The following is a 20,947-nucleotide window of genomic DNA, read 5'->3' as shown; positions in this document are numbered from 1 at the left end:
TTATTGCTGAGTTCCTCTGTGTTCACACCTCTTGGGTTTGTTTTTTGCCTCTTGAGGTTTTCTCTTTCAATTGGGTACGCCTGCACATTCAGTGACTGTGCCTAACGTGTCTGCTTCTTGTGAGCTCCAGGAAAGCAGGTTGCTATTTACAGTGTGACCTGAAGTGGTTGCGTATATAGATGATTGTCTAAGCATGAGTTTTCAGTACAGTGTGAAATTACTAGTATTAACTGGTCCGAAAGAAAAAGCTGCTGGCAACTTCACTGCTTTATATTTCCTATGTTCGTCACTATAAAAACACACAGAAATCAGGCATAGTAAAGTCCCCTGTGTTTTGTGGGACCAAGTGGTATTCTACACACAAAATCGACCACATAAGCAATTGCTCTATCACAACAACGAAACAGTCCCTTTGTTTCCCCAAACTTGTCATTGCGGTGACATTTGACACTGTTATCCATCCATACTGTTTCCAAGTAGCAGAAGATGCCTTGAGGCTAGGTGTGCTGCTATTGGTGGTTTTCCTCTGGTCTCTCTGTAGCTGGAAGGACACAACATCTTCTCCACCCTGAGCTCCAGCGAGTACGAGCAGGTGCTGGAGATCATCCGCAAAGCCATCATCGCCACTGACCTCGCCCTGTACTTTGGGAACAGGAAGCAGTTGGAGGAGATGTACCAGGCGGGGTCACTGAACCTCCACAACCAGTCGCATCGGTAAGGACAGCTTGGCCGAGGTTATGAGCCTGGTGTGTGTGTGTGTGTGTGTGTGTGTGTGCGTGCGTGCGTGTGTTCAAAGGAGAACACACGGAGGGCATGCCTCTGCTGACATGCATTTTGGTGGTGATTCCACTGTTTTTGCAGGGCATGGTTTGCAGAGTGGACTCAGCTTCAGGCCCAGTGTGGTGTGAGACACTCACCTGCCTCAGATTCCATGTTGTGATTATCTGTATCCAGTCAGCCTCTCCTCCGTGAGGCCATCTTTATCCTAAGGTGCAAGGACAGCTACTTACTGGTTCCGTCCCTGCCTCTTCTGGGATCCATCCAGACCTGGTCTTAAGATTTCTTTCTAGAGGATGGTCTCTGCTTTGGGGCTCTTAGCAAACGGGTAGAACTGGAGCCCGGCTCACAGGAGTAAAGGATGTCTTTATAACGATGTGTGTGCCTCAGCTCAGCAGCAGTTGTGCAAGCTCCCCTCATGCCAGGGCACGCCTACATTCTGCAAGCCTCGAAATGTATGCAGTGTATCTATCTATCAGAGGAACAATGGGGGAGGCCATCTTACTTTCACACACAGCAAGGCCTCTCCAGGACAGGAGTCATTGTTGATAAAGCTCCTAAGGTGCCTCTCATTCCTCCAGCTCTGCCTCCCTGAAGTTCACAAGGGCAGTGTGCTTCAAGTCGCCTCCGCTGCTCACAGTGTGTGAGTGGTTCTTGTGCCTACACCCTGTGCAAGAAGAAGAGTTTACATTCTCTTTATGGCATCTTCAAAGGGATATTCGACCCTCATGAAGTATGCTTGGTTTCAGAAACCCATCCTTCTACTTTTTTCTTGGATATATTCAGTTATTTATTAACCAAATAGTCACAATAATTAATATGTCATTATAGAAAACTTAAACATCAAATTGAAAGTCTATTTTTCATGCTTAATGCATATGGGCCTCTGTGTTGGTAGCACAAGTTAGCTGTGACTGGTTTGTGTTGGTTAGCAGTTTGCCTCAACAGGCTTCCAAGTGAAGAAATCCGAGGAAAGAGAGCGACAGTCTCGCTTTTATACTCGGATGTCACGTGTTTGCTCTGGCACCACCCCATTCTGTTTCTCCAGAGGTCCGCACAGTGTTCCTGTGGCGTATACACAGCCATGTGCCTTCTCCTCAGTGTTTATGTCAGAGCCGTTCGTTTTTTTAAATTGTTTTATTGAGCTACATGTGTTTCTCCACTCGGATCCCTGCCCCCCTCCCCCCCCCCCCTTCTACCCTCTCCCATGATCCCCATTCTCCCAATTTACTCAGGAGGTCTTGTCTTTTTCTACCTCCCATGTAGATTAGATCCATGTGTCTCTCTCGTAGGATTCTCTTTGTTGTCTAGGTTCTCTAGGATTGTGCTTTGTAGGCTGGTTTTCTTTGGTTTATATCTAAAAGCCACCTATAAATGAGCACATATTATATCTGTCTTTCTGGGTCTGGGATACCTCACTCAGTATGATGTTTTCTAAATCCATCCATTTGCCCACAAATTTCAAGATGTCATTATCTTTTCCCCCGTGTGTAGGACTCCATTGTGTAAGTGTACCACATCTTTATCCAGTCTTCAGTGCAAGAGCATTTAGGCTGTTTCCAACCTAAATATTGAAAGTTAAAATTTGCAAATGTTAAAATTGACAAACATTGCAGAGCCATTCTTTTTTTTTAAAAAAAAAGATCCTATAACACAATCTAACATAAATAGTTGTAAAGGTTTAGAAACCTCCAGATTGATGGTGACAGTTTCTAGACTTTTCCATTATAAACAGTGATGCAATAAACTTTGCTCATGTGATCTTTCCTACCCCTATATACCCTTGACATTATATAGCATAGAGCTGGAGAGATGGCTCAGTGGTTAAGAGCACTGACTGCTCTTACAGGGGACCTGAGTTTTGTTCCCAGCACCTACATGACAGCTCAAAACCAGTTTTCCAATGTCTTCTTCCAGGTACCGGAAAAGCACATGGTGCACAGATACACAAGCAGACAAGACACTGATAGACATGAAATAAAAAATTAAGTATATATGGCATATATTGCTAGAAATATACATACATTAAGCTTTAAAACAGACAAGCTAGGAATTCCCCCATCTTCTCACAGGAGGGTGAGACCTGCTCCATGTGTCTGAGGTCTGAGGATGGAACCCAGGGCCTCACACATGCTAGGCAAACCCTCTATTAGTGACAGTCTAGCCCTTGATCCTCTGTGAGGAACAAAGAAACCTCAGATCAATAAGATGCATCTGTTACTTGCTCTTATCAAACCCCATAGCCATGCGAACACTTCATAAATTTTTGTGCATTTTATAGTTCAATTTTTATATTTAGCTCTGAATTCTTATATTAATAGAATTATATTTTTATTTCCTCTTGATGCATTAAATCAGTATCACTTAATGGCTAGTTCAGTTTCCCCACTGAATTGACTGTGTTAAGAGTGTTGTAACCTGGGAGGTCTCCTAAAGCATTTCTGCTAACCCTCCGGCTCCCCTGCAGTCCATCTGTATTGGCTTTCATCTTATGAAATGAGTCGCATGACATCACAGGCTTGCACCCCTTCCTGGGAGTGTTTCCGAAGCAAACAGTAATCTGCTGTAGACCTTCTGAATTATTGACATTTTAGTATTACATTTAATTGTTTACCTGAAAGGAAAGCACTGTGTCATTTTTTTGATAACATTTATGGGTTATTTGCCTTTCCCAACTAGAAGTTTCTATGAAAGCAGAGTTTATCTTATTATGCAGGATCCAGAATTGCTAGATTAAACGAACAGGCCAATGTGTTTGAAGTTGCTAGGGGAACCATGAGCACATTGTATTCTGAGTTGCTTTCCGCTTTCCCTCTGAGGTCTGCGGCTACAGACTGGTCGCCCCGAGATTATACCAGGCTTCCTGCAGGAACCCCACAGGGCGCAGCTGCTGCTGGGAACCCTTTCAGGGGTGAGGTCTAATTACATTCACGAACAGAATAAAGCATCTATTCTGGCATTTCTGGGTGATCATGACCATCTAACTGATTTATAATTGTGAATAAAAACAGTAATTATACTTAATATGAATATATGCCGAATTTCCAGGCTACGCACTTCCTCACGAGCAATCAAATAACAACTTTGCATTGTGTTGTCTCAATAATGTTGACAGTTCTAAGTGTGAGGTTGTTGGGAAAGGGTCTACACATTTACAAAACCCAGTGCTATTAACACCACTTTTTACAGAGTTCCGAAATGAGAAATTTTTTTTCAGATTAAACCTTATTATACTACTTAGCATAAAAAATGTTGGGTTGTAAAAAAATGTTGGGGTGTGGGGGAAAAAACATTGTATGAGATTGACTCGCTTAAATTGTATGAAAGAATGATTTGTAACTATAATGCTAGTTTTCACGTTCTCCGTCTGTCTAGTAAATTAACTTAATTCTTGAGAAGTTCAAGTTCAAATATGCTCTTCTTTTTCTAAAAATTAATGGAACCAGAGAATTGTAGATTTATCTGGTCACTTTAAACTACTTGGGTCTTGAAGTGGCATCTACTTGGGATGCCAGGTGACCATACATGACTGCCGAGCGTCTCTCAGTTATCCACCCTGACTGTAGCAGATATAACAAGCCCTCGGGTTGTCCCTTTGAAAAGCCAGATTGTGGAGGTCAGTGAGTAAGACAGGAAGTGGACTGATGGCAAGCAGCCCCGTATGATGTGGCGTTCAGGAAACTGTAGTGAGAACTGCGTGAGAGTCTCTGCGACCTTGACAGATGACCCCGACAAACCACGTCCACCGGTCCAGGCTGTGTCCCCAGTGGAGAAATCCGCTGGTAGCCCTGTGTCCCTCAGACCTCACTGAATACATATGAGCTGGAAGTGTCAGTGTGTCTCACCCCTGACACAGTTCTACATGTTGGGTGATGAAGGATCTTTATAAATTATGTGATTTTTCTCCAGTTAAGGTCAGGATATTATATTCCCCTGCTTCATTTCGCAAGTCTAAGTATCACCAGAGAAAACCCAGTAAAGTCGCTGGCAATATGTTTCTTTGAACTTTTAAGCAATTATTATTTTTCTTGAAGAGAAAAGATTTAGCTGTACTTGTGTACAAACCGCAAGTCAGACATGTAATGTATTGCTCAGAGGCCAAGAAGCTAAATGGAAAACGCCTTCCTTTGTCAGAGTCTGAGTCTGAACAAGTGCTTGCTAAAGAGCACAGCCTTGGAGGAACATGGTCCATCCCTCTCTGCAGGCATCCAGCTCATTGCACACCCAAGCTGAGTGTTTCTGTACATCTCAAGACTTGGTGGATGTAGGATGAAAGCATGGGGCGGGTTTTTCATTCAGGTGACATTACGCTTGCAGAGGTCTGTGAAGGGAAGGCTAGACAGCCTGTAAGGTAACCGCTGCCTGCTGTGTTTGCTCAGCAGGGATACCGAGGCACCAGGAGCTCAGAGCACTCCTGTACAACCCGATGTCACAGCTAAAGCCACTTTGCCCTTTAATTCTATACTGCTGTCCTACCTGCTAAACCATGTGATTCTGCTTCTTAATGCTTTTTCTGTCGTCGGGAAGTAACGCACAGGCAAGCCTTACTCCTGGTGATGCCTGCATGCCCCCCCCATCCCTGCCCATAGGTCTCCAGGCAAAGCGCAAATACCGCACTCACCAGTTTTATATCATCTTCTAGAGACCGTGTAATCGGCTTGATGATGACGGCCTGCGATCTTTGTTCTGTGACGAAACTATGGCCAGTTACAAAACTGACGGCAAATGATATATACGCAGAATTCTGGGCTGAGGTATGTCCTTGATTCTTATATTAACTTAGACATTACCAAGAAATGGAATGAATGAATGAATGAACAAATGAATGAAGCACAGTGGCCAGTCAGTCTACCTAAGGCCTGATTGGTCATGCTCATAGTTGCCTTGGAAACCTGTGGTCAGTCACACAGCATGACAAATTGAGCGCGTATCCTTGTGTGCTGAGAACTCTATCCCAGCCTACCCGAATGAGGGCAGATCCCCTGATCCCCACTGGAAGAGTGGGTGTGAGAGCATGCTCAGTGAGCATTGCTGCAGCAACTTCCCTTTCTCCACAGTCGACCTGTGCTCACTGGGCAATGTACTGCTGGATATTGCTTTACAAGTGCAGCGGGTATCCATGGCTCCGAAGCCCTGGGCTGCATCTGCTGCTCGTGAGGAACTGGGGAGAGTCATCCTTATTTGACTCTAGCATAAGACAGTGTCAGTGTGTTCCCAGGCCAGCTCGGGTTCTGCCTTCTATGGAGCAACCAGCCTCTAGAACAGCGGTTCTCAACCTGTGGGTCTCAACCCCTTTGAGGTTAAACCACCCTTCCATAGTGGTTGTCTAAGACCATCGAAAACACCAACATTTTCATTATGATTCGTAACAGCAACAAAATTACAGTTATGAAGTAATAACAAAGTTGATTTTGTGGTTGGAGTCACCACATGGAGGAACTGTACTAAAAGGCTCGCAACATTAGAAAGGTTGAGAACCGCTGGTCTAGACCACATACACACAAACACACACTCACACACACACACACACGTACACGCGTACGCATACACACACGCACACACTCACTTTGTTTTATCGTGTAACTGAACCTGTCAAGCTTAGTTAATGAAAGTGAGATTCCCCTGGTCTCAATCCTTCCTTGCCAGTCAACTCAGTTGTGTGGTTGTGTGGTTGTGGTTGTTCCTGTGACCGACAGCACATCCTGAAACCCCGCCTGGGGAAACTGGGCTACTGTTCCGCTCAGCTTTGCACACCATGCAGATCATCCTTTATCGACTACATTTGTGTTCTAAGCCATGAATGAAGACATGGCAGACACGGAGCGTAGGTTCCTCCCTGCACACTCCTCCCTGCACACTCCTTGTGGATTACCTAGTCCATGGCAGTCTCTAGGACCTGTCCACCCTGGGAGCAGGCCCAAGTAGTCTCCAGGCCCTGGCATTTGATTTAACCCCCTGAAGTCCAGTGTCTCCTCTCCTCCCCACCATGCTGCTGCTGCTTCCTACTCTGCCCCCTCCCCCTATTCCTCATCTGTGCCTTTCAGAGCAGCCATGAAGAATGCAGTCTTGGGTCATGCAGTCCCAGAGGACCCTTGCTTGGCCCTTAGCATAGCTCTGGGCAGTCAGCACCCCATGTCAAATCCTCCACCATCATTGGCTTCAGATCTCCACCCCACCCCTGCACCCCCTGCCATAGCCTGCCTCAGCCCCTCACAGTCCCTGAAGCCCTCATTAGGTGCCTGTCCCTTGCTCGTCCCATGTCACTGGGTTTCCTTGTCAGCATTAATCTGGCTCTAAGAGCGCACTGAAGTTTCTCATCTAGAAAAGTGTTTCCCTCTGAGACTCGTGACAGCTTCCCGAGCAGGAACTTGGACCCACCAGTGTCTGCACACAGAGCGTGTAGCTAAAGAACTTGTGCTTTGGGGACCCGGGTGCTCCAGGACTAGTTTTAGGGCATAGAGTGAGGGGTCTAGCGCTCACTGCTGACTAACAGGTCCTGGGTTCCAGTGTAATTTCTGAAGAAAAAAAGTTGATTAAAATGACTCCGTGTGCATCATTAAGAAGACTTCAACAAGCTCCAAGGGAAGAGCAGCTGGTGTCTGAGGAGCTGTAATGTAGGAGCTCTAAGGACGCTGTGTGCATCTTGCAGCGCTGCTAGAGGACGAAGTGGAGTGATACAGATGCTCATCCCCGAGCTTGGTGTGCGGGAAGTCCCCTCCAGCAACCACCTGCGGCAGGAATGTGGTACCAGGCTGTGTCTGCTGTCCTGGATCCCCACTGACCCTTTTGGCAAACTGCTTATCATTCCCCCACCAACACCATGAAAGCCCAATTTCACTCATTTCACACAAAGGAAGAACCAGTTGAGAAAGAAGCAAGGGCAGCCATGATGCCTTTGCACACCCATCACCCCTCCTGCCATTCATGGCTCTGCAGTGGCACCAGAGGAGGTGTTGGGGTGTCTAGTAATTTGGCAGAGAAGAATGTCAGTGCACAGTACTGTACAGGGACACAGAGATCGCCATGACTTTGACGCCATGTCTCTTGGGGCAGGAGACGTTTTAAAGGAAGTTTTCATTAACACCCAAGTTCTGTCTGACTGTTTGAAACTACGAGTCACCTCCTCCTGTCTACTGCAGGGCGATGAAATGAAGAAGCTGGGAATTCAGCCCATTCCCATGATGGACAGAGACAAGCGAGATGAAGTCCCGCAAGGACAGGTATGAAGACCAACAGCCGTCTGTGGTTGTCTGTCTGTCTGTCCACCATCTATCTATGGAACTTGGTGGGTTTGAACCCACTGTCGATGGGTCTCAAACCCCGAGCTCACTGGTAGAGTGTTCTGTCTGGTCCCAGTGTTGACATGTGTTTTGTGTGGGGGTCCTGCACACTCTGGGATGTGGGGGTCCTGCACACTCTGGGGTGTTCACTCCTGCCTCTCCTCCCTCCACTGCTGCTTTTGCTCCACTGCTTTACATTTGGCTATTAAGCTATTTGAAATACATCTTGTCGCTAAGGAAGGGACCTAACAAAGTCTTTCTAAACAGTTGTAACAGGTTCTTTCCCCAAAAGGGTTCCATTTTAGGACTCTCAATCAGAAAAATAGTTCATTTTAAAATAGGTTGAGCTTTGCCAAGAGTAACTCCTTTTGTAGCATGAGTGAGTTTTAAATATCTCTGAGACCCACAATTTTTTTCCAGTTCTTCTAAATTCCAAACTGATCACTGTGAAGCTGTTTTATCACAACAGGGAAGTACTCTCTTCCCCAGTATATAATCTTTTTCTTGGGTGTTCTAGCCCAGTCACTCCTTGCTCCGATTTAGAATAAGAAAATACCTGCACAAGCTAAGTAATTCAAACTAAGCCCACGGTGGTGGTTCGTCCCTGCAGCCCCAGCCCCAATAGCCTGTGGCAGGAGCTTCATGAGTGCCAGGCCCACCTGGACTGCAGACAAGACACCGGCTCAAACCCATTTCCAAAGTGGAAATGTATAAGCATTGCTCATGCATGGAGACTGTGAGCATTACAGTAGGAGATAGTGAAATCAAACCATGTAGACCTCCTGCTGCTTCTGCTCTCGGATGCATCTGGAGTTCTATTTCTCAAGAAGATGCTGGGCTAACCTAGGGAGTCGATGGTGTCACTGTGCCATCTCATTGGTCAGTCATGAAGTGGGGCTCATCAGTGGAGGGCAGCCCCACAGTAATCCACGTCTGCCCTTCACTAGGTAGCCTGGGGTAGCATCCTTGGTAGATGGTGACGTCTCACTGGTAGAGAGAGGGGAGTGCTGAGCTAGGAGAGCATCGCTGAGCACCAGCGAGGAGTGTGGGGATGACACAAGGCTAAAGAAAGAAAACCAGAAATCGCATTAGCTGCCCTTGCATGCTAAGCTGGAAGAGAACTGGGCAGGTGAAAGACTGTGGGCCCCCGACTTTGCGAAGTCCAGAGGGCAGCATCAAATTAACACAGGACATTAACAGGCCTTGGATTCAAGCCTGACAAGTTTAACTCACTCAAGTTCCAACTCCCCTGGGTGTAAATGGCTGCACTGTGTTAAGAATGTGTGCAGGTATTCTTGGCATTTATCTGAATGCACTGCCAATCACTCAGCACTGGTCTGCTCAGGGCCCAGGAGATACAGCGGACAGCACTTATCAGACACAGGGCACAGCACACAGCAGGAACAGCACACAGAACATAGTACACAGTACCTCACACAGCACACAGCAGGAACAGCACACACAACACAGACACACAAACAGCACACACACAGTACACACACAGCACAGACACACACACAGGACACACACAGCACACACACAGCACAGACACACACACAGCACAGTTGTAGACAAACAGCACACACACAGCACATACACACAAACCGCACACGTAGCATACAGCAGAACCACTGACTTCATACTTAGGCTTCAGGGACAGAAAAGTGGGTCATCCACATCCTAACAGTGACCTTGTTTTGTTTCCCTGACCTGTCTCTGCGGCAGCTTGGGTTCTACAATGCCGTGGCCATTCCCTGCTACACCACGCTGACACAGATCCTCCCGCCCACGGAGCCACTGCTGAAGGCCTGCAGGTAAGCACAGCATTCCAGGTTTGTGTGGCCATCAAAGCCTTCCTGAACTCTGTGTGAGGTTTCTCACTCCATAAGCCTGTGGGTATGTGGTATTCAGTTTATAGTGAATCTTCTGATTTGCAGCCTGTGTCCCTGCTGTGCTAGCCATTTGCCCTGTTCAGGGGTCCTGGGTGGGCCCAGCTGACTGGTTTCATCAGGGTTGAGACCCTTTCCCCCTGCTTTCCTTTTTATCAGAGTTGAATTTCAGACACTAGCTGATGCTAAGGCAGTCTATTGTGTCGCTCAGACAGGACAGATGGTACTGGCAGCCCATGCCATGGACCAGGGCAGGTCAAAGGATATCTGTGCAGCTGAGCTAAAGGGGCTGTGTGCAGAGAACCCCTCGGGGTAAGGTGCTTACCTGTGCTCTGTGTGAGCCAGGCATGCGGAGTCTCCCTGAAGACAGTGAACCCCTTTTTCTGTAAGCGGCTCCCTTCTCAACCTGTGACTGTCCTGTTTGTGGTCTATGCTGATGGCACCTCGACTCCGGATTCCTACCAGGCAGCATCCTGCAGCCTCCGACACCCTGTGTGGCCCGCAGACACTCAAACATGCCAGTCACAAACATCACAGTCACCGTGTGACTCTTACAGTGATCTCTACACAGTGTATGGGAAGAGCACACACATTCATTCTTCCTAGACAGAGTAGGAGCCACTGTCAGCCTGCAGAGCAGAGTCCTGTGCTGTCTCCTCGGGTGACTGTTAGGGGAGTTTTTAGTAGTGTTGTGTATAAATTTTGTACTTGCCACTGTTAAAACTCCCTTATGACATTGACTTTATGTAAAAGAAAGCCAAGTCAGGGTGGGGTAAAGAATTCTGCAAGACTCACACAGGACAGGCTCACACTGCGGGCTCACAGGACGGGCTCACAGGACAGTTCACACTGCGGGCTCACAGGATGGGCTCACACTGCGGACTCATAGGACAGGCTCACACTGCAGGCTCACACTGTGGGCTCACAGGACAAGCTCACACTGAGGGCTCACACGATGGGTTCACACCACGGGCTCACACTGCGGGCTCACCCTGCAGGCTCACGCAGCAGACTGTCACCTTTGCCAGGCTGCGAGGCCATGTGCCTGTGACATACCTGTTGAGGACGAGGAAAGAAGAGATTAGAGGACAGTAGAACGGGGCTCCGATACGAGGTCCCCAGAGCAGCTTCTGCAGTGGGATGTTTTGAAAGCCCATGCCATTGAAGTTGAGATGTTTTACACAAAAGAGGCTGTTCAGATTAAAGGGACTGTGGCGAGGTTAACTGGCCTCCCGAGGTCTCTGTAACTTGGGTAGTACCATCTTTCTCTCTCACCTGCCACCCCTGGCTGCCTCTTGCCTGGATCAACCGTGACAAGGAGCCCTAAGTACTCTTGCTCACTCCATCCTCAGTAATTAGTAAACATGACCTTGTTCTAGCCCAGCTTTTGTCCTCACAGCCCGGTGCCCTGGGTCTCTTGGGCTCACTGCTGAAGAAACATGGCAAGAGCTTGGCCTAGCCACCCTACACCAGCCAAGCATCAAGTCAGCATCAGGATGGCTCTGACAAGGCCATGTCATCTGTAACTCTGTCCTTTGTCCCTAGGGATAATCTCAATCAGTGGGAGAAGGTGATTCGTGGGGAGGAGTCTGCATTGTGGATTTCAGCCCCGACAGCAGGCAAAGGGCCATCTGAGAAGCTGCCTGTGAAGGTTGATGACTGATCCCGGCGAGGTGACCGTCCAGCAACCGACCTTCATCCTGCTTCTTCGACGTCGTTCCTTTTATTTCTAAGGGGGAGGGGACACCTCTCCCAGAAGGTACCATCACACACACTAGTGAAGGAGAGGACTTCCTGCCTGCCGCGCACGCCTCGGACAGTGAGCTGTTTGGGCTCCACCATGTTCAGACATCAGCTGTTCTGTGGCTCCACCCAACTCCTGAATGACCTCTGTGAACAGGCCAGCAATGCACTGGCCTTGAAGGTGGGCAGAGACCACAGGAGGGGTTCCTGTCTGGGTCCTTCCATGAGGGCGTGGTCAGTACCCTGGCTCTAGGGCAGTGCTTCTTGGTGGCATTGGCTATAAACACGACACCCGTCCCTGTAGTGAAGTCCACGTGTGACCTCCCTGTTGTAGCCTGGGACACAGGTAATGAAGGGTCACAGCCCACAGGCAGTTGAGGAATTCAAGTTGTCGATTTTAGGCAGACTAAAGGTGTGTTCTTTCAGTTTATTCTGGGGCACGTAGGTGAGTTGGCTCCGCCTAAGGAAGCAGACATCCGTCCTTCGTCAAGGAGACACAGGGTACATCCCAGGCATCCGAGAACCTCAGCTCTCAGTCCAAACCATGTCAGAGAATTAAAACACGTTCCCCTTGCTGTAGACTGTAGCCTTTGGCAACTTTAGCCACAGAGAAAATAAAAGTGAGGCATCTGAATTTCCTTTGCAGCAAGAAAAACCTTGTGAGTAAAATAATACGTTAATTTTCCCATTTCTTTAAGTTTTGACTGTGTGTTATGGCAGCATTTTAGTCACATCCAAACTGAAAGATTATTCTAAATGACACCCCATCCCATGCTGTCCTCCCCTCAGAGGCACCAACAGTGCAGCCTCAGTGGCATGGGATTGCGATCTCTCCCCTCACTGTGCAGTCCGGCCCAACAGGAGGAGGTGCAGGGCCGCCACGCTGACCCTTGATCATGACTTCTCTGCCACGCTCATATCCGGAGTGCTCCACAAAGATCCCCATGTGTGATTCGTTCTTGTGTGTGACCTTCCAGTAACTGCTGCTGGGTGAAGTTAGAGAAGCCGACAGAGCCCCGGGCCCTTCCTGCTGCATCTGAGGAGGTTACCCGTTCAGCCACGAGGATGTTCAGGACGGTGGCAGGGAGACCAGAGAACCCGGGCTTGGTTGTTCTCGCTTAGCGAGTGAGTCTTGGGAAGTCAGAGACTGGTCAGAACAAAGGGCTCTCTTACCGCTCTGCCGGGAGGGTGAAAAGTTGCTTTGAAATGCATTTTCAAAATTGGCTTTGATAACTCGATACTGTACACACCACTGCTTATAGGAGCTTGACATCAGCAAAAACCTATTGGGGTTTCTTCTACATATTGATTTATGTTGTAGCAGAGCGGCTGAACACAAACCTTGTTCTCATTTCCTATTAACACCATGTGTTCCTTTTTCCCGCAGGCTTCTAAAAAGCCACCATCTCCCCTCCATGACATTGATTTTCTGTTGTCACCGTATCAGGTAAAAGGTGATGCCAGTGACTGCCAGGGCTGGGCACACACCTGCACATGTAGTATGCATGGTGTGGGCACAAACACACAGATGTATATATGGTACACATGTGATACAAAAGGAAAGAAAGAAGCAAGCACTTATAATAAAAATGGCAGTGGTTTTCCACGTTGGGAAACGAGAACATGAATGGAAGTGTGGCTTCTGTAAGTGTTCACAGGCAGAAGGTCGTAGCAAGTCCTTTTCCTCATGCAGACAGGCGGCACTAGATTCAACAAAAAGCCACTTTACCCACACACGTTGACAGATCATCTCCCTTGGAAGCTGGACTGCAGCAAGGGGCAGGATTGGGATGCTTGTTTCATTCTGGCATTTTGAAGGAATGCATGAATTCTGTTTTCAAGTTTGGCAAAGGATCCTGGTCATGGGAATTCTGTGGCTGCTTTAGCATTTCATGGTGGATGTGGTAGTAAGAATATTACAGAAATCTCTCTCAGTTTGACCTAGCCAAGAATATTGTATTGTGTGGCCTCTACTGGGGCAGTTGTGCAGAGGAACCTGCTGGGGATTTGCTGGCTGGACAATCTCATGAAATACTGCCATATGAGAAGCAGTTTGGATAAAAGATGATAGCTGATTTTTTAAAAGGCCTTTTTTAAAAATTATTTTCTAAAAGATGTTTATAAGATTGTTCTCACCATGTGTGAGACCCAGCAGGCATAGATTTGCCCAAAATAAAAGAGGCCAGGATGTGGCCTTGTTTAGTTAATAATTTGGCTTTTGAATTCATGCAGTCAAGTGTGTGTGTGTGTGTGTGTGTGTGTGTGTGTGTGTGTGTGTGTGTTGGCAAGTATATTTAGCAGACAGGCACTGGAATCCTGCCTCTAAGTTTTTCCCACCTCTTTTCTCTCCATGCTTCCTCCCACCGAGGATTTCCAGGAATTTCTCATTAGTGTCTGGTGCAAACTTAGTGACAAACAATGAATATTAAGAGAAAGTTCCACTTACTGAAATTATTTATGAGCATTTAACACACAAGTTTTAGAGTCGTGGTGGTTATTAATTTTTTTCCACACTTTGTGGTCCCTTTTTATCTGGGGAAAAAATGTTCGTGGATACTTAAGTTCATGCCAACACCAACGTGAAGTGTTTTGAGTCTGGGTGATGAAATCCAATCATAAAATGTGTCACTATCAATTAGTTGTCTGTTGATCGAAACAAAGTAGAGGGCAGGAGTGGCCGAGGAAGCAGCGCAAAGCTGGGGTGACTGTCAGCGTCCCACTTCCTAGGATATAAGAAACAGGAAGAGAGAAGTTGAGTCCTGTCCCCGTCCGGCTCCCTCCAGTTTGAAGAGTGTGCTAGTGATTGTCGCTGTGATACCTCAGGAGACTCGTTCCCACAACAGTCAGGTGGATCTGCCCTGATAGTGTTGGACTCCTCTTTTCAGCCTGTGTTGGTATTTTTATTTGATACACACTCAGTGAGCTTTGCTTTTTCACTGTGTTCATATATGTGCTAGATGTGTTAGCACAGTCTGCCTGCTGCATGACGCCATAGGGACCGAGCAGGTCTTCCAACGGGCTTAGCTTGGCATGTGGTGTTCCTGCTCTCTTAGGTCTAAATTAAGGTCTCAGCTTTAACAGGACTAAAGTAGTTGCCCTGCCTTGGCCTCATACCTGTATTTGAAAGCCAACTTTCCCCCTTTCTCTCACGTGCTCGCCTTTCATCTTTGGCAAGTGTAAGGGACAGACAGCATTTAAAGGGGTGTATGCCTGGCAGGTTCACCATTGTTTGTCAGGGGCCTGTCATCCCATGTCACTGATGTCTGCCCTGGTGACTTGGGGATCCTCTTGTTTGTCAGGAATTGTGGCTCCAGTTAGAGGCATGGATCTCTTGGTTTCTGGCTCCTCAGCTGGCTTTGATTTTAAAGGCCACTTCTCTCTGTATATTTCAAATCTGCATTTGCTTTGTGCTCTGCTGATCTAGTGTGCAGAAGGATTCTAGGAAGGCTGTCCATCCAGTCCCCAACTCCTCCTGTTGCCGGTGTCAGTCTGGCCCAACAGTCATTGTGAAATTTGAGCTAGGCATGTGCACCGCCAGCTGTGGTTCCCCTTTGCGTGACAGCCATATTTTCACATGTGAGTTTTTATTGCTGCCCCTTTGGCATTATTTACACTAAGTTTAAATTAGAGATGCCCAGTGGAATACAACATTCTTACTGTCTTCAAACAGAGCTGTACACTTTGATCAATGAGAGTATTTAAGGCATTTCACGAATTGACAAAACCAGAACAAAATGAAAGAGAAATGCTGAAGGTGTTCTCCTTGCCAGCAAGGAGCACAGGACAAGCAAGCTACTGTCTCCTAAGGAAAGCACACTTAGAACCCAAAGAAACACTGCTGCGGTCCCCCGACTTGTCCCTTCTCAGTCTTGGAAGTTGGTGCTCTGTGCGCTGTGAGCAATCTGCCTGCCGTTACCGTAACTGTGAGGATTCTATAACCGAAATGACACACCTAGAGCTGACCCTGTCAGGGGGGTGGGGGACAAAGGATCACACCCGAACTCCAGTGTGGAACCACAGCTGAATACAGTCTGCCGCCAAGGAAACCAGCACACACAGCTCAGTGCTTAATCTCCAGGAATATACATTTGCCAATGTTTTATCTCTAATGTAACTTAAATCCCCAAGCGCTTGTTTTTGTCTAGCCCACCTAGAATATCATTCTATCATGGGTGTCCCCACTCTCCTTTCTGGTTTGGTCACCCAAATCCCCAGTCGTAAGCTGTATCTAGACTAGTGACTCTAAATGACGTGTGGGAATACCGTTTCCATGTGGTCTGCTGTGTGGAGCGGATGCTACGTGATCATTTACTGTACAAAGAGAAGAGGCATTTCTGTACGGCGCCCTGCCTATCTAAACACCACGTCCTTGCCCAGAACACTGTGAAACACTTACCAAACAGCAAATGCAGCGTCTGGACTCTTCCTGAGAAGAACAGCTTTCTCCACATGAACACATGAACAAAAGAGATTTTCCATCTGCACCCAGCCAAGGCACCTCAGAGGTCACGGTGACAGCCTCCTAGCTAGCCAACACCTGCTGGAAACAGGAACCGCAGGTCCAAGCAACTGATCCTCAGGGGACGGGTCGGCAGCCAAAGCCTTAATGGGCTCTCTTTTGGAAGGGGAAAGAAAAAGAATTTCAAGTTAACAATATCCAACACTATTGTAGTTGATGAGTTAGTAAATTCCAAAAAGATGATTTTATATGTCTGACATTAAAAAAATATCTTTGTAAAGTGCGTAAGTGCAATAATTTAAAGAAGTCTTATCTTTACATTTATAAATTATAAATATTGTACATGTGTGTAATTTTTCATGTATTCATTTGCAGTCTTTGTATTTAAAAACCTTTACTGTTACGTTTGTATAATAGGACAGTAATCATTTATTATAACTCAGACAAGGTGTAAATAAATTCATAAATCAAACAGCCAGTATATATGCATATATGGATGTTACATTGCAAAATCTGTACCTTTGCTCTACCCACATGCTTAAAGCAGTAAGGAATCTTTTGTGGATATGTAATTATACATATAAAGTATATATATATGTATGATACATGAAATATATTTAGAAATGTTCATAATTTTAATGGATATTCTTTGGTGTGAATAATTGAATACAAAGTTTTTAAAATATCATCTCTCAAGTTTGCTCTCTTGTGTGTGGGGAAGACGGCAGATGCTTTGAGTAGCTCCCCCCTCTTCTTCCCGCAGACACTTGCTTTACTGGGAGACAACACAGACTGCCCCAAACACAGTCGGCCAAATGCTCTGTCTCTGTGGAGAGGGGCCAGGGGATAGCCTCTCTGTATAAACAATAAGTCTACTGCTCCGTGACCTTGTCAGGGCCTTTGCTTGCTAGTGTTTCGGTGACTTTACACAAGCCAGAGTTATCTGGGAGGAGGAGCTTCAACTGAGAAAATTTCTTAATAATTGGCTTGTAGGCAAGTCTGTAGGATGTTTGCTTGACTAATGACCTATGTGAGAAGGTCCAGCCCACTACTGGCGGCACCACCCCTGTGTAGGTGGTCCTGAGCATATAATAAATCAGATCAAGCCGTGGGAAGGAAGCAGGCCAGTAAGCAGTAATCCTCCATGGCCTCTGCATCAGCTCCTACATTCAGCTTCCTGGCCAGCTTGAGTTCCGACTTCCTTGGGGGATGGAGTGGGACCTGAGAGTCATAAACCCAAAGCAATGCATTCCTCCTCAACTTGCTTTTGACGACCATGTTGCTGACAGCCACAGAAACCCAAGACGAGGCAGATGGCCATGTCTACTACTCACGCCCACCCTCTTGTCCTGTCTGGCAGGGGCTGGCTTTCCTCTGTGGTTCCACACACGCACACACATACACATCCCACACCCAGACTCTGCGGTTGGTGACTATTGCTCCGTGGTAGGACATTTGTCTCCAAGGTAAGTGTTCCCTTGCACACCAGATTTTGACAACTGAGAAGCACCTCACAGTTGCTTTTCCACAGTGTTGGCTCTGGGTCAGGATTCACTGCTGAGGTCATAGGTCAAGAGCATAGGTCACGGTGGGCCGGGGCGAGCAGCAGCACCTCTGCTCTCCTGGCTTTCCACAGTGCAGGCGTGGATATTGCTGCTAAGGAGGCTCCTCCCTGGGAGAGCCCAGGTGTGCTGGTCCTTTCATCCCTCAGCCTTCAGAGGGCCCCCAGCATCACACAGAGAAAGAACATAGAACAACACGGGTAAACCAGCGATTTGCTTCCAGAAAAATCCAGTTTAGTTTTGACAGGTTGTACAGATAATAACTGAATATACTTCTTCAATCACTTTGATGGAGTATTTTAAACAGTAGGAGAGAGTTGGGGTTTTGCTGTCTTCTTAAGGCCTGGCAGGTATTCAACCCTTGATATTCTGATTTTGTTACCTAAGGGATAGCATGGCTACCATGACTTGGAAGAATTCTTTCTGGCTGGAGAAAAAAAAAAAGAGGCGATTGAGGTTGGTAGAGGTGTGCAAATCGGAGTTCTTTCCTCCCTGTACAGCCTTGAGTAAGTCAAAAGAAGGCTAGAATCTCCATTGGTGGCGCTATCACATAACACAGTACACCACAGCCCAGGGTTGCTTTAGTGTCCACTGCGCTCTGGGCTAGAACCAAGGACCATAGCAGGAGCACATTCATTTGGGACACCACAGGGAAGGGTTACCTTTTGTCCCCAGGCTCCATAATAAATCTGCTTAGTTGTTGTCTAATCCAAAGAATGTTTTGTTTTGAAAAGTTAAGCCAGTGAGCATCCTTCCTGCTCTCCCTGGCAGTACTCACAGGCCTGGCAGAGGAGCCATGGGAAATCTTGGTTCTCCTGCCACCCTGTGGCCAGGCCCCATATCTACCTTGTGGAGGAGGGGCTAAGAATGTTGATTGTTGCCACGGCAACTGCAGCCTTGACTCCCAACTGGTGACTAGAGGGGCAATGGCTAAGGATCTGGAACCGGACTGTAAGTTGTCTGTCTCCAAATTTGTGTGCTGACTTGGCTTAGGTGACATTTGATTGTCTGGGAAAGCCTGTTTCTCAGAAGTGGGTTTGAAAGTAGGAACCGTTCTGATGGCCAAAGGTCAGTGCCTGGATCAGGATGGTTTGCTTGGACCCAGAGGCACATTGCCCCTTCAGAGGCTTGAAGAAGCTGAGTTTCTGTCCACAACCGGGAGAAAAGGATCCCTGACTTCATTCAGTCAAGAGTCCAGCCCAGGAAACAGGGTGGAACTCTCCACCTCAATTAACCCATCGAGGAAAACCCCCAGGGCATAGCCACAGGGCAACCTCAGCTAGACAGTTTCTCTTGAGGGTTCCTTCAGGGAGTCTAGGCTGTGTCAAGGTTAAACTCAAAAGTAACCATCCCAGGGTGTCTGTGTTATGTTGTGGGATGTGTGTCAAAGTGTACGTGCGTGTGTGTGTGTGTGTGTGTGTGTGTGTGTGTGTGTGTGTGTGTTAGTATGTACGGTGCCCTGGAGGGAAATGGATGGAGGGACTCACTACTCTAGCTCAGTGTTTGCTTTCCCTAAAGTTGAGCTCAGAGCAACTTTCTGTACCACACTGCTGTCTTGGAACACAGCAGGTCAGAGAGACAGGCAGTCAGATGTCTTTTCTGAAGGTTAAATTCATTGAACACATAATAAAAGAGAGGAACAAATCCCATGAAATAAATCTAACAACCTAACAATTTCGCTCTACGTGATGACAGTGATATCCAGAGGCAGAGTTCACTCGTGGACAGTTGGTAGAGGTGGTGGCACCAAGGAGGTTACCAGTCTGAAGGCCCAGTGCCCAGCAGACCCCCACGTCCACACCCACTGGTGGGAAGGACGGTGGGTGGCTGCTAGCTCCACTACAGGCGTTCCTTGAAGGCGTCAGAGGCACAGGCACAGCTGCAGTTGTGCTTAGTCAGGTCGGCGTGGTGTGGGACGTTCATACCTACAGAGCCGGGCTATCGGCAAGTGATCCGGTGAGACGTGGTCATCCAAAGAACTGTTATGCCCTTGTCACTGAATTCCAAATGAATCCACAGAGCCAGCTATTGAAGCAAAGTGCGTGAGGGTCTTTGTTTAACAAACTCAAGTATGGACCACACTCTTCCAGCACACCAACTCAGTGGGTGAGGAGAGAGTGAGACCCCGTGCCCAGGGAGAGGAGAGCTTTTAAAGGAAAACTGCCACAATCAGCGTGGATGGATACACGTTTGGGGTCTTGGGATTGGTTGAAGGGGGTACAGAGTAAGGTGATTTCTGCAGCCATTGGTCAAACTTTGGGTGTGAACTGTTAACAAAGGACCACAAATTGCTGTCAGGATGTCTGCAAGGATGAGGGTGTCTGCAGAAAACATCTGGAACTCCATAAGGTCTATGACCCTGCTCCTTAGCTCCTTAATTGGCTATTTCTAGGGTATCATTTAAATTCTGCTATCACAGCACGTTTCTGGAACTGAGGTTGGTCCCTGGTCACTAGATGGCTTAAGATGAAACCCCTTTTTTAAAATGGAGTCTGCAAAGTTAGGGCCTCACATGATCTCTTGTTGCTAGAGTATGTGAATAGTTGTTGTGTCCTGAGGTACATTGGAGACCAGTGTCTGCTGAGCCTCTTGGAGCCTGGGTTTGTATGACCCTGCTGAGGCTTTTCTTGTCTTTGCTGACCTTTGGGCCTCTGCTCCTGATTGGTGTGGATCACCTGATCCCAGCGTGTTGCTGTCAGCACATCCTCTGTCAGGACAGGGAGCAGGAGGGCCTCCATTTTGTTTTTGTGTTGATGTAAGTGTCCACTACGCTCATCCACTCACAGTCCACCCTCAGTGACCACGGAACACAGTTCTGAGTTCACAGTGTCCCAAGTGCTTTCTCAGTCCACGCTGCTCATGAGAACGGAAATAAAATCAGGAGCTGGTTAGATTGAGTAAAACAGTCTAAATTAATGTAATCTTCACACTAAAGGCTATTATTTGCATCTTGGCAAGCAAAAGAAGAAGAAAAAGAAAAAAATTATAAAGATATAGAGGGTATTTATTTGAATTGACACTATGTCTAACGACCCAATGTTATGTTGTCCTCATTAAAGAGCTTTCAAAAAGTCCTCTTGTTTTCCCTCAAAGCCAGGTTGTTTTCAGATAATTTGTGAGGGGTCTGCACTTCCCGAAGAGCAGTTCAAGCATTCGAGTCTTTTGAAGTTGGGCAGAGATGGTGGGAAGTGCAGATTGCTAGGCTGGTGACTTTGCACAGGCAAACAGAACATGTGG

At 47.2% G+C, this 20,947-nt stretch overlaps 2 protein-coding genes across 4 annotated transcripts in view; both read left to right on the top strand.

Annotated features, from left to right (window-relative positions):
- The window catches only part of Pde10a (phosphodiesterase 10A), a 194,583-nt gene extending 177,747 nt beyond the window's left edge, over positions 1-16,836 (top strand). Inside the window, exons 18-22 of the mRNA XM_048420903.3 lie at positions 542-714; positions 5,420-5,531; positions 7,917-7,997; positions 9,783-9,871; positions 11,492-16,836. Of these exons, the coding sequence (XP_048276860.3) occupies positions 542-714; positions 5,420-5,531; positions 7,917-7,997; positions 9,783-9,871; positions 11,492-11,609 (573 nt within the window). The 3' untranslated portion in view covers positions 11,610-16,836. The remainder of the gene's footprint in view (positions 1-541; positions 715-5,419; positions 5,532-7,916; positions 7,998-9,782; positions 9,872-11,491) is intronic.
- A 1,763-nt stretch (positions 16,837-18,599) lies between these two features.
- Positions 18,600-20,947, top strand: part of C1H6orf118 (chromosome 1 C6orf118 homolog) — a 28,530-nt gene continuing 26,182 nt past the window's right edge. For all 3 annotated transcript variants that reach the window (XM_087895901.1, XM_087895898.1, XM_087895902.1), the window contains exon 1: positions 18,600-18,661. In XM_087895901.1, the coding sequence (XP_087752027.1) occupies positions 18,637-18,661 (25 nt within the window). In that variant the 5' untranslated portion in view covers positions 18,600-18,636. The remainder of the gene's footprint in view (positions 18,662-20,947) is intronic.

Source organism: Myodes glareolus, chromosome 1, assembly GCF_982192425.1.
Source record: "Myodes glareolus chromosome 1, mMyoGla1.1, whole genome shotgun sequence".
NCBI lineage: Eukaryota > Metazoa > Chordata > Mammalia > Rodentia > Cricetidae > Myodes > Myodes glareolus.
Note: the sequence above shows the minus strand (reverse complement) of the source record. Positions and strands in the feature narration are given on the sequence as shown.